The 12,824-nt window shown below is 46.4% G+C and overlaps 1 protein-coding gene across 1 annotated transcript; it reads left to right on the top strand.

Annotated features, from left to right (window-relative positions):
• Positions 1-3,157: 3,157 nt before the first annotated feature.
• TCF24 (transcription factor 24) lies at positions 3,158-9,803 on the top strand. The gene is made up of 5 exons (XM_015651021.1): positions 3,158-3,231; positions 4,237-4,320; positions 5,250-5,337; positions 6,231-6,640; positions 9,013-9,803. The coding sequence occupies exons 4-5, from the start codon at positions 6,257-6,259 to the stop codon at positions 9,124-9,126; spliced, it is 498 nt and encodes a 165-aa protein (XP_015506507.1). The 5' UTR covers positions 3,158-3,231; positions 4,237-4,320; positions 5,250-5,337; positions 6,231-6,256; the 3' UTR covers positions 9,127-9,803.
• The last annotated feature ends 3,021 nt before the right edge of the window (positions 9,804-12,824 follow it).

The raw sequence follows: 12,824 nt of genomic DNA, 5'->3' as shown, positions 1-12,824 counted from the left end.
AACATTGAAGATCTGAATTAATTATTCCCAATGCAACATGTGCCATGGGGTTTCACACAGAATCCCACAGCCAAGCAACTCATGTCTAGCTAAAGCAAACCCTAACAAAGTCTTGATACCCTGCTCTAACACTTACGTGCACACCCACACCCCCAGAATGGAGCCCTTATGATACATATTTTAAATATATTTTTTTAAGTAATTACTACTGAGAAAATGCTATAAAAAAGTGCATTGATACACTGTAATTTGGCATATTTATCATAACTGTGGAATGTGCTACGGTTCTACAGTACATTATCAATGTGGCATTTGAAACAAGGGGGGAGTATTGTTTGGATTTGGAATCCATTATGCTGAGTTTTCCCCAAGAAGCAAAAGTTGTGAAGTGCAACTTATTTTTATTCTCCTGTGGCTGTGTCCTGCCTTTCATTTGCTCCCAGGCTGCAGCTGGAATCTGTGGGACCTACCCAGATACAATCTGTGCGTGGCTTCCTGCTGGAGCTGTTTTACTCAGACAAGCAATGCTTCTGCTAGTCTCTGTCAGAAACACCAATAACTGCTGCACCATACCAGCAGGCAAGCACACTTGAGAAATCCTTATACAGAAATGGCAATGGGAGAAAATGAACAAATTGGAAAGAGGTACCCTGAATGTTTGTGCTGAATTGTAGCCATAAAACCAGAAACTAATTTGACGTAAAGGGAGCAGAATGTACCTGGAAAAACATCATTCTGGCTCTGGTAGAACTTCTTACCTAAATCACACTGGAAATCTGGCTCTTCTGTGACTCTGGCATTTCTCAGATTTGAGATATACTGTGGAAGGTAAGTCAGGAAAAGTAATTCTCAGTCATTTATCTGGGAAAGAAGAAAAAGAAGAAACAGCTGCAGCCATTTGTTACCACTTTAGATTTAAATAGTGGGTTGATACAAGAAAATGATCACTGGATGTCTTTGTGTTTATAATTGAGGAGGTGTCATCTGGTGGGAGAAAGTCTTGATGATGCAAAGAACAACTATTTCTACATTTCTATCTCTTTGGGCTTATAAAATATGTTTAAAGCACCCCTTTTTTGGTAACAAGGCTAGCAGCCAGAGCAATGTCTCCAAATACTGCTCAATTTCTTACCGTGCAAGCCACCAAAATAAGGTGGATGTGGCATTGTCTAAAGATGGTAATGGGAGTTCCACCACCACTTCTCTTCCAATTCCTTCCATTGGATTTCCTGCACTGAGGCAGGACTCTGTGTACTGTGGGAAACTCAAAACAAATACTGTGTCATTAATCTAGCCAGAGCAGAAAAGAGCACAGCACTCACAATCTCCTAGTTTAGGGTGGCTGGGAAGTCTCAGGGTGTTGGGACACCTGCTGTTAAGTTCTCTGTCAGTGACATAGTTGAGTGTCCCATGGCTTAGTGAGAAGTCCTCCTTGAGTAGGCATTTTTGAGGTGGGCAGCAGACCTAGAAACTTCCTGGGGTGTGGAGAGCTGAACCCCAGATTTGTGTGCTGGTCTCAGTCAGTGTGTGTTTGGCACTTGCAAGATGACAGAGAAGCCCCAGTGGAACTGAGGCTGGAAGGCAAGTATCCCTACTCCCCAGGGAGTCTGGGATCAGTTCTTCCACATTGTACCACAGAGTGTTTTCAGTACAAGCTCAAGAATATGTTCAAGAACTGCTTGTTTGAGCCCCAGACGCTGACTGATCAGAGCCATGTCTGTCGAGTGCATTTTCAAAGAGGTTTTGACTGCAGAAAGGATTCAGCAATACTCACTTGGGCTGGAAACCTTAGGGCAAACATGGCTTAACAGGGCAGCTTGGAGGCTCCTCCACCGTCCTCCAGAGAAGCAGTGTCTTCATTCTTTTGCGTTCTGGAGGCCAAAGGATGATTAGTGGTGCTGGTGAAGTCCATCATTGCAGCCGTGTACATACTGAAAAGAGTAGCTTTTGTCAGAGTAGCTCCTGATGGCTGAAGGGAAATCCCCACCGAGGCTGCCAGCACCAGGCAAAGGTAAACGTCGAGGCACAGTTTCAGTACTTAAATTTACAGATGAATTTAAGTTCTTAACTTATAATTTAGTGCTTAAATTCAGAACCTGTAGAGCAGCCCGACAGCATTCCTTGCCATCCAACCCTCTCCGGCCCGGGGGAGGCGACTCCTCGGGGCTATGGATGCCGGCCCGAGGGCAGAAAGCGGGCAGGATCCCCCCAGAGCGGCGCTGGTGGAATTCTCGGGCCGGAGAGTTTGGCTGGGACGCGCCGGCGGCTGCGGCGGGCGCTCTGCGGGTGCTGCCGGGCCGGGCCGGGGCTGAAGGCAGGTGTCCGGCTTCTTCTGCACCTCTGCCGCCCCGCCGGGTCCTCACCGGGCCCTCACCGCGCTCGTCTCTTCCCGGGACTTCCAATTATCGCTAAAGTTTAAGTCCTTAATTTTCTTGGCTGCAAACCCGGTAACGAATCGCTCAGACTTTGTTTTTCCACTGCTCCCGAGGCTTGATTTATTGTGTCTCTCTTATCGCACAATCGGGCTTCGTTTAAAATGTTATTCTGGGCTAATTCCATACCCCGGTATTTATTTTGACTGTCCCTTCTCATTAGCGTTACTGATTTTTAATCGCTCCCCGTTCCCTGTTAAATCCCCTCTCTGTCCGCGCGGGCTCGCCTCATCCCGTCCGTGTTTCCATCCCGTGTGGGTCGGTCCCCCGGAGCGGTGCCCGGGCAGCCACGGCGCGCTCCCCCCGCGGCTGCGGACGGAGCCTCGCCCGGGGGAACCCGCTTCTCCCGGGAACATCCGCGAGCCGGAGATGCGGCGGCGGAGCGAAGAGAAAGGGCTCGCTTTTAACGGGGCATCGCCTGAGCTCCCAGCCCAGCGATTAAATTTCTCTCCTCCAGCAAAACCGTTACTTTATCCTAAGAAAAACAGCGCGAGCGGGGCGAGCGGCGGCCGGGGCGGCGGGACCCGCACGGAGCCGGGGCCGGGCGCGGGGGACGGCGGGGGTCGAGGGGAGCGTGAGGCGATGCCGCCCCGACAGCTCCGTGATTGATGAGCCACCCGCCCGGGAAGGGGCGGTCGCTATCGCCCAGGCTGGAGGGGGGAGCCCGGAGGCCAGGTGCGACACAGCCCCGCCGCACCCACCGGCCGCGACGGCTTATAAACACCGGGACAGGACGGAGCGCGACGCGACGGGACGGGACGGAAGCTCCGGGCTGGAACCTCCGCACCGGGCGGGAGCGGTAAGTTCATCCCCGGCCGGGCACGGCGGGGTCCTGCCAGGGATGCGGGATCGGGACGCAGCAGCCCCGCGGGGCCGTGAGCACCGGTGCTGCCCCGCACGCCGACAGCCAGGTTCCTATTCCTCTGCTCCGGAGAAAGGGTTTTCGTTACCTGTTATCGGAGTTACACACAGGGCAAGGTCTTTTTAAAATCGATGCAAAATAATTCAGATTCACTGTATTTTTCCTCCTAAGGAGCAACGGATAAGTTTATCTAAGGTCTCCACCTGTTTGTTTTCAGTTTGTGTGCTCTGCTCTGGCGTTTTCCATCTTTTCCTTGTCTGTGTGGGCAGGTTGCCTTCATCGCCGTTTCATTCACACAGAATATAAGACTAAAATTAATATTGTGCTGGGGTTTTTTAGTAAAAGATGTCAAACCAATCGTGTCTTTGTAGCGTCGTGTAAAAACACAAATGTATCTGCATGCATTAGAAATACTCCACTAGAAGTGCTTTAGAAACAACATAAATAACTTACTTTCACAGCCTTGTTCCCAACTCTTTCAGCAAACCAGGTGGCAAGTGGGTGCTTGCAAAAATTACTGTGATTATTTTAAAAACTAAATCTCTTTCTTGAAAAATTTTAAAAGGGATATTACTCTTGACTGGGGGCTTTTTATTTACTTAAGTTTTTAGCGGCATTTTTTTGACCATGAGGTTTGGGCAATGCCTGGATGTGAATGGTACATTCTAATACCTAGAATGGGTGTCCTGATTACTCCGGGGAGAAGAGTGATGCTGCCTGTTCCCAGTGTGCAACAGAAGTGATCCTGGCTGTGGATCCAGGAACCACCATGGTTTGGCTACACATATTACATACCTACAGCAGATCCTTTGTTTTGTGTAGCAGATTTTCCCAGGCCATTTGCTGTTTGTGTTTGATGGGAAGTCTGAGAGTGGATAAATTTAATTCAGAGTGAAATCTCGCATTTCCACAGCTGAAATTCTGTACTTTTTTTCCCCACAGGCCCAGGGTTTTATCTCATAGATGTGAAGCTCCTAAACCAGAAACTCCTGTTTCCAAGGGCACCCGAGGAGATGAAGTTTTCAGGTGCGTGCATTCCTATGTACTGTATGTCAGTCAAAGCTATTCCAGTTCTAAATGTAGTTACACACCAAAATCAAAACTGTGTAAACCAGCCCTAGTCCTGTATTTCAGTAGAGAAGCAGGTATTTTTACTAACCCAGTCTGTCCATATCCTTGGATAATCCAGACTTCTCCAGTAACTGGGGAAGGCTTCCTCCTACCAGTGGGATCTTGATGGGATGGCAAAGAGAAATCCTGCTGCTAAACATAAATTGTTAGATTCTTCTGCCAGTTTACATTAATATCTTAAATTATGGTCTTGATGTCATCACAGCAATGATGATTTTTTTAAAACTAAAATGCATCCAGGTCTGGCTATGCCTTAACACAAGAAGCAAACACCAAGAAAAAAGCACATAGGAATTTTTTTTTATTTGAAGTTAGAGGCAATAGCCAATGTAAGGACCATTTTTCAGCCCTCACTCAAGACAAGCTCATGAAGTCTTAATGTAAGCTTTATTTTATATTGATCATAAATACCACAAGAAAAAAAAAGAGTGAGATTTTTTTCCCCTTTGGTTTAGAGCTATAATGTGCACAGAATATTTCACATATAATTTCAGTCTAACCTGTACTGCTGCTGAAGAGAACATTACATGATAAGACTCTGTGAGCCACATTAATAGCAAATGAATCACAATTAATCACCCAAAATAATAATAATAAAATATATTCTAAATAAAAAGTATTATTTAGAAACCTTTCCTTGTCTTTGTGGTAGAAATCTTTGACTTCAGTGTGTGCTTGAAATGCTTTGCAAAATCAAGAGCTAATTCTTGTAAATGTAGATATTCAGTAATTTATGGGCATTAATTTTATTTAAATTTTTAATTATGCAGTATTTGGGTGAAATTAAAAGGTTTAGTAACTTGTTCTTGCCCTTGTCTAGCCAGGCTGTCACAGGAACAGACACTCCTAACACGTGAAAGCTGGGATCTGGGACATCCACGAGGGCTGCTTGGCTGAGCACAACAGGATCAGGTATTCCAGCTAAGAAGTGCTGTGCTTTGGGGAATATTGATTGAATTGCATTTTTCTCTGGAATCCTTAATGAATTAAAGGACTGTGAGTTGTATTACATGCAGAGCTGATGGACCAGGTTTACAAAAAGCTGGGAAAAGACTTTGTGGTCACTGTTTTCAGCTTTTCCCAAAATAATTTTTTTGATGTATTCAAAAGGTTCTTTTGCCCTGAAATGGCCAAAATACATCTAACAAAATTCTTTTGAAGTTTGAAAATGTATATGAGAAAGGATAAGCATGCAATTTTTTTAGAAAGGTTATGGGTGGGAAGACAGGAGAAGTCAGTTCCTGATCCTTTAAAATTATGGGCCAAGTTTTGCCCTTCAAAATCTGAGTCCAGGCTCTGTGGCTTCACTTAACTGATGTATTTGAAAATTATATTTTTCTTACCATAGTTCATGGAACACTGATCACCTATAAGATTGTTCATAAAATGATTTCAACTAAAATAGAAAATATACTAACAGTTCCACGTCCCAAATCATAGAGAGAATATATTTTAAAAATTACCTTTAGCCTAATTTTTAGTTGGTTGTAAATGGAAACCACCGTGGGTGGTGCCTTTTGAGTTTTCTCAGAAGTCATCTCCTGGGCTATGAGTGACTCAAAAAATTTGCTCCGTGCAATACTGCCAGAAAAATCAAATACTGATCTTTGCCAAGATTTTAACTTCTGTTCTGTACCTGTGTGTGATGCTGAATTTGTAAGCAGTGAATGGAAAAGCGTTTCACAGAGCTGCATCCCAGCTTTTCCTAGTTCTGGCTATGCCTGCATTTCTGACCGTCCTTGTTTTCAGAACGTGCTGGCTCCAGCTCACCGCAGCATCTTTAGAGATGCTCTTGTTGCTTGCAGGACCCTCCCCGCCGGGGACGTCACCGATGGACTGTGGACACTTAGCAGAGAGCAGCGAGGAGATCTCCAGCCCGGGCGCAGAGCCCGATTCCCTGCTGCCTTCCTCAGCCGGCAGCAATTCCTGCCTGCCCTTGGCGGGCGGGCCGCGGGCCGGAGCCGCTCCGGGCCGTCCCGCCGCCGCCAACGCGGCCCGGGAGCGCAGCCGGGTCCAGACCCTGCGCCACGCCTTCCTCGAGCTGCAGAAGACTCTGCCCTCGGTGCCGCCCGACACCAAGCTCTCCAAGCTGGACGTGCTCCTCCTGGCCACCACCTACATCGCACACCTCACCCGCAGCCTTCAGGATGAGGAGGAGTCACCGGGAGAGGGCTTGGGCACCCTGCGTGGGGATGGATACCTCCACCCTGTCAAGGTAGGAGAGCTGAGGAGCAGCGACCACCTTCTGCCAGTGAGCGAGTACACTGGCCTTAGATATGTAATTGAAATGAAAGATTTCAAGTTCTTGTACCTTGCCTAGAGGTATTACATGGAAATTCTGCCTGGACTAACTGCTGTACCTAGGTGTTAGGGTTCTGATGGAAATATCTTGGAGCTTTGTTCCTCCAGCTTCAGGGACTTTGCACCAAAGTATCAAATTTAATGTAGATCAAAACCTGGTGGGACTTGGTTTTTGGAAGTGAAGGTCAGCACCACAGGAGTACTTGCATCTTCTTGGTCCCTGTGTGGAAACCTTGGTGATCCACATAGACCCACTGGGTCCTGCTGTGAGAGGTCTGTGTGGTGAGGTGACACTGTCCCACAGCAGAGATCCAGCTACAGCTGGGCTTTGGTTCTGCTGCCCAGGCAGACAGAGGCGTTAATAACCAGCCATGTGATAATTACTTCCACGAAAGTGCTTTTCTGAACCATTTCTCTGGTTGGTATACACTCTTCCCATTATTTAAAAAAAAATTCACAGCAATGCAGAAGGCATGAGAAAGAGGAACTGCTCTTGGAGACAACCGGGGTGGAAACTGTTTCCAAATGCAGTGCTCACTGACTGATGGGGCTCAGACACTGCAGGCTGTTTTCTTTGGCTCTGCTCACAGGGAATGAGTTAGAGCACTGGGGTGTTTTCCTTTCTTTTTATTTTTTTTTATTTTTTTTTATTTTAAGAGTCTAAATTCAGAATTATTTAATTAAGATTAATTTGTGAAGTAATCTCTAACTTCTAAAAAGTGCCCAATTCACAGAGAGCTCCTTGTTCACAATGTTGGTTGCTGTATTTTACAGCATGATGTTAACGTAGGCTTCTGAGGCCATTTAAATGACTAGCAGACTCATAAAGAAAGCAAAACCTCTATATCAATTAAAAGATGGCTATAATTTAAGTAAAAAAGTACTGTGATGTATTTCAAAATAAATTCAAAATAGCTTCTGTTAGTTCCCTCAGTCAGAGTGAAAGGACACAGGTCTCTTATGGTACTTTTCATCAGCTGCCAACTACTACTGGCAGAAAAATACCCTTAGTAGAATAGTTATTAAAGCAGTTAAATAATCCAGATGCCCATTTCTCAGGCTACTGGAAGAGAGCAATACTGGATTCATGTAAGCAATTATTTTTTTATAAATATATTTGATGAATGTGTCACAGTCAAATCCTAGTACGTGCTTCAAAAACCCCAAAACACAGGATATGAGACAACCTTTAAAGTCTTTAACTAAACTGATAGATTAAGCATAGTAAATGCAAATAGTGAGGAAAGTTAAATATTCAAGTTGTGTGTACACTGAATGAATAGTACAGTTAATGTCTTTAAACATGGATGGTTTATTGGTGACAAACTCTTAACATCACACTTGAATGAAATTACTGAATGAGATAGTACAGTTTTTCTAAGTAAGAATATGCTGCTGCTTTAGGTCTTTGAACAGAAGAGCTGAGATTCATCTGCAGTATTATTAAGTGCCCCTTACCCAAAGGAAAGGTGCCAAAAGAGTCTTTAAAAAACTTAATTCTTTTGGAACAACGTGCTGGCTGCATTTGAGGTATTTTTGCATCCAGTGTGTGCAACAAGTTATCTCTTCAAGCATCTGCCTCTCTAATACAGAACTTGGCACAGCAAACAGAGCAGGATGCTCCCTCCCAAGTTCTGGGTGCCCAGCTGTGGCCACCTGCGCCACAGGGCTGTTTGCAGTGAGTAACCTGCTGGGGTTAAGAAACTCCAGCTGTCAGAATAAGTATTTAACACCAAGAGTAACTGATGATTCCAAAAATCAGCGGGTGTAAAGATGTCATCTGAAATATCTGGAGCTGACAAGGACAAGAAGCTGAGAGCGCTTAAGACTGCTAAGGTGCAATTACATTAAATTCCTTTGGACTCACAGCCTTCAGCAGCAACCCCTGTAGTGCTGTGGGGCCCAGCCAGCAGGGACGGGTGTGCACACGGGGCTGCAATCCCTGCAGATGTATCCCTGTAGCATCCCTGGTGCCTTGAGAACAAATTCTTTGGTTCATTCTAACAGAACGTGTACGACACAAATTGAGCTAGGCTGACTGGCCAGCATGGCCTGCTCCTGGGGGCTGGGAGCTGTGCCTCACAATTAATTACCAAAGCAAGTACCCAGGCTGAAACTCCCTTATCAAGCTCCAAACGTTTTTCAGCAAATGACAAAAGATTTGTTTGGTGATAGCAAGTTACCTATTTTCTTTTACTGTGATTCCATCAAATCTTTGCTGAGAACTGCAGCTGGAGTGCAACTAACCTGTGTGTCTCAGTGCTGTGCTCTTTTCTTCTCTTGCAGAAGTGGCCCATGCGTTCCAGGTTGTACATTGGAGCCACGGGACAGTTTCTGACTCACCCGGCACAGGGAGACAGCGCAAATCATGGGGAAACATCAACATCTTCACAGATCTAACCTCCCCTCTTGCTTTTAAAAAAATGGTTATTTATTACACCTTATATATATATATTTAAGTTAAAAAACAGTATCTACAGACAAACTATAATTCCTGAAATGCTGTTTGTAGAGGAGAAGGAATTGATTCTTAAATGTAATTAATACCTCATTAAGTTAATGTTTTTCTATCATTGCTGCGATCTGAATGAGGGGGAGTGGGAGGTGCTGACTGCAGCCAGCTCCAATCCGCGCAGCAGCAGCAAAGAGCTGGCAGCAGAGTTAAGTATCCCTGTCCTCTCTGGGACAAGCGCTGTGAGAAGAGAGAGGAGGAGTGATGTGCTAATGGCCAAGTGCAGGACAAAATAGGCTTGGGTGAAAAGAGAAGGGCAAGGCTAAAAATAGGAACTGTAATCCCACGTAGACTTTCTCCACTGCTTAAAGCCGATGGCAGAAATCCCCTGACTGCAGCTGTCAGGTCAGGAGGGCTCCAGCCATCGGATAGTCCTACATGTTTGTAGCTATTGCTGGGAATGTGGAGGCATGTTCACGGAGTGAAAATGTGCTGGGAGACCTGTCCCTCCTGCACAGAGTGCTGTAATTTGGGAAGTATCCTGCTTGTATCCACCACAGGACTGTGCTGCATGTTTGGGGCTCAGCCTGTGTTTGCTACCCCGGCACAACCACGTGTCTGCTCACCACAGCACGGCTCATTTCACTTCAGGGGTTCACACGTTGGGGCAGCTGGGCCCAAAGTGTTGGCTTGTTCGTAGCACATTTATTCACTTAAACATCTGTATTTAGGCAAGAAAAGTTGAAACCAAATGCACAAATGTCATCTGTTGTACCTGTTCTGTAAAACGCTATACTTCTCATATAGTTTGTTATTGCTGAGGTAAATGTTCTATTAAATATTATTCAGTGAAGATTAGTTTGAGTTGCCAAATCTGTTATCAGTTTCTCATTGTACATGATAATAATCTATAGGTGCTGTCTTCTTTCTGAAAGCTTCAGGGTTTAAATTTAAAAATGATATTTAGGAAAACAAGAATATTAGCCAGAATAAAATCTGGAGCTCTCAACTGCCCCTGCAGCATTCTGAGCATTTAACGAAATAACATACTTTGAAGGGACAGTATTCAAGAATGAGAAAAAAAAAAACCAACAACAACCCAAAGAATCCTCAGTGTTTTTAAAGGCTTATTCCTTTAAACATCATTGAAAGATTCTGACTGCTTATTCAAGAAGCAGAGGTTTGGTTGGACATCAGGAAGAATTTCTTCACAGAAAGGGCTGTTAAGCATTGGAATGGGCTGCCCAGGGAGGTGGTGGAGTTGTAGGTGGTGGTCACCATGCCTGGAGGTGTTCAAGAGAAGTCAGGATGTGCCACTTGTGCCACTGTGATCAAATTGACAAGGTGGTGATCAGTCAGAGGTGATCAATAGTCTTTTCCAACCTAGTTGATTCTGCAAGCATGAAAAATGCTTGAACAATAAGGGTTAAAAAGGTGGAAAGTCATGAATGGATGGCACAGAGAATACATCTCAGACTCTTTATCACTGAGCTGCAAGACCTGTATCACTTTTTCATTGTACACAATAATATTCTGAACTTATCGATGTTGTCTTCTTTCTGAAGACTTTAAATTTTAAAATGACATTTAGGAAAAAATGAGAACAAAAAATACTACGAAGAGCAACTTTTGTAAAAAAGTATGGTAAAATCTGGAGCTCTCTACAACCCCTGCAGTATTTATAACTAAATATTTACAATGCTCTGCAGGCAGCCAGAGAATCGGAGCAGCAAGCGCTGTAGCTACTTGCTCTAGCCATATCCCTAAGACTTTTCCAGCATTTTATGGAATTATTATGGACTTGTAAGAACATGCAGAATTACAACTGCACTTTTTCATTTGAGTTACCCATATTGATGAGTAGGGTTTGTTTGATTTTTTTCTTGAGACAGATTATTCTGCATCAGAATTATGCCTTTCCTTCCAGAACCAAGACACCAGCTTAGGCAACTAACACTTTCTTCGACTAGGGCAAGAGCTTTTATCTTTCAGAAATTCACACAGCAGGATAACAACAGATCCTCTGAACCAGTTTGCTTGAAATCTGATGTTTGGTTCCAGTGCTTTCCTAGGAACAGTTCATATCCTCATACACTGAAACACGAGAGTTTGGCATTTAACACTAGCAATATGCACGTGCCTAGGAACACAGTTGTAAACTCTATACACTACTATCAAAAGGTGGCATTCTTCAAGGAGGAACCTAAAAGATCTCGCAAACCTCGGTCATTGTCATCACAGCTTTTCCCTCGGAGGGCTGGGACAGGCGAACTTCCCGTGGCCACAGCAGAGGCGCTGCTCTCCCGGCTGCTCCCGCGGTCACGAATCGCTTTCCCTCCATTTCCCGATCCCGATCCCGATCCCGATCCCGATCCCGATCCCGATCCCGATCCCGATCCCGATCCCGATCCCGATCCCGATCCCGATCCCGCCCCTCGCCGCTTTCCCCGCGTCCCGGTGCGCGCGCAGCCGGAAGGCGCCGCGCCCGCCCCGCCCCGCAGCGCCGCGTATTTAGCGGGATGTGGGCGGGGACTCGCCCTTTCCGAGGGGGAGAACCGGAGCTGCCGCCTGTGGTCGGGGTGCGTGCCTCGCTGGGTGCGTGGATGGATGTGGCGGGACCCGGCCCGTGTCTGCGGGGGCCCCTTCGGCGGCGGATCCAGGGCTGGCGAGCGGCGCCCCGAGCGGTGTTTGGGAGGAAGGGAGGGAATGCCCGGGCGTGGGATGTGCCCGTGCTGATCCGCGGCTTGGGAACCGTCCCGCCGTGCCCCGGCCTCGGGCGTGGGAGCGGCAGCAGCGGCTGCCGAGCCTGATAGGTACAAATTGAAAGAGGAGAAGTTGAGGTTAGCTATTGGAAGGAAATTCTTTCCTGTGAAGGTGGTGAGGCCTTTGGAACAGGAAGGTTGTGAGTGCCCCAGCCCATGGTGGTGTGTAAAGCCGGGTTGGATAAGGCCTTGAGCAGCCTGGTCTAGTGGGCGGTGTCCCTGCCCGTGGCAGGAAAGGGGTTGGCACTGGATGGTCGCTAAGGTTCGTTTTCGGACCTTTAACATTCTGTGGTTCCGTGATCCTGCCGTGTGATTCCTCAGCTGCCAGACCTCCACCGTGCCCCTTGGAACTGGCTCAGCAGTCCAGGCACACGCTCGCCTGAACAGTGGGGTGATTTCTGGCCTTCTCAGAGGAATTAGAAATGCTCCCATGTGGTTAATGTGAGAAATCCCGACATGGCAGGCCAAAGCAGTGGCCGTAATCTCAGGAATTGCAGGGACAGCTTGCAGGTGCTTTTCTAAACAGTCAGAGCTGTCACTTGGAAGAGCAGTGATTGTCACGGTGCCGTAACTGTGCCTGTGTTTCCCTGGGCGCTGGGGCGGAGTCGTTCAGGCTGACACTGCAGCCACACAGGCTGCCCAGGAGAGCGGGTGCCGTGGGAGTCCGAGATGGACCTAATTACTGTGTGCCACGTGGTGCTTACCTCGAGCTGTCTCTTGGCTCATCAAGTCTTGAAAGGAATGACAGATTGGACACTCAAATACACTTGGTTTTGCTGATAGATCATTTTCATCAGCAAATGTCTGTCATAATCCAAAAGATAAATGACCTGCTTTTTCCTTTAGGGAATTGGGCAAGGGCTGTGAGGTGACCCAGACTATGC

Source organism: Parus major, chromosome 2 (genome assembly GCF_001522545.3).
Source record: "Parus major isolate Abel chromosome 2, Parus_major1.1, whole genome shotgun sequence".
In the NCBI taxonomy this organism is placed as follows: Eukaryota; Metazoa; Chordata; class Aves; order Passeriformes; family Paridae; genus Parus; species Parus major.
Note: the sequence above shows the minus strand (reverse complement) of the source record. Positions and strands in the feature narration are given on the sequence as shown.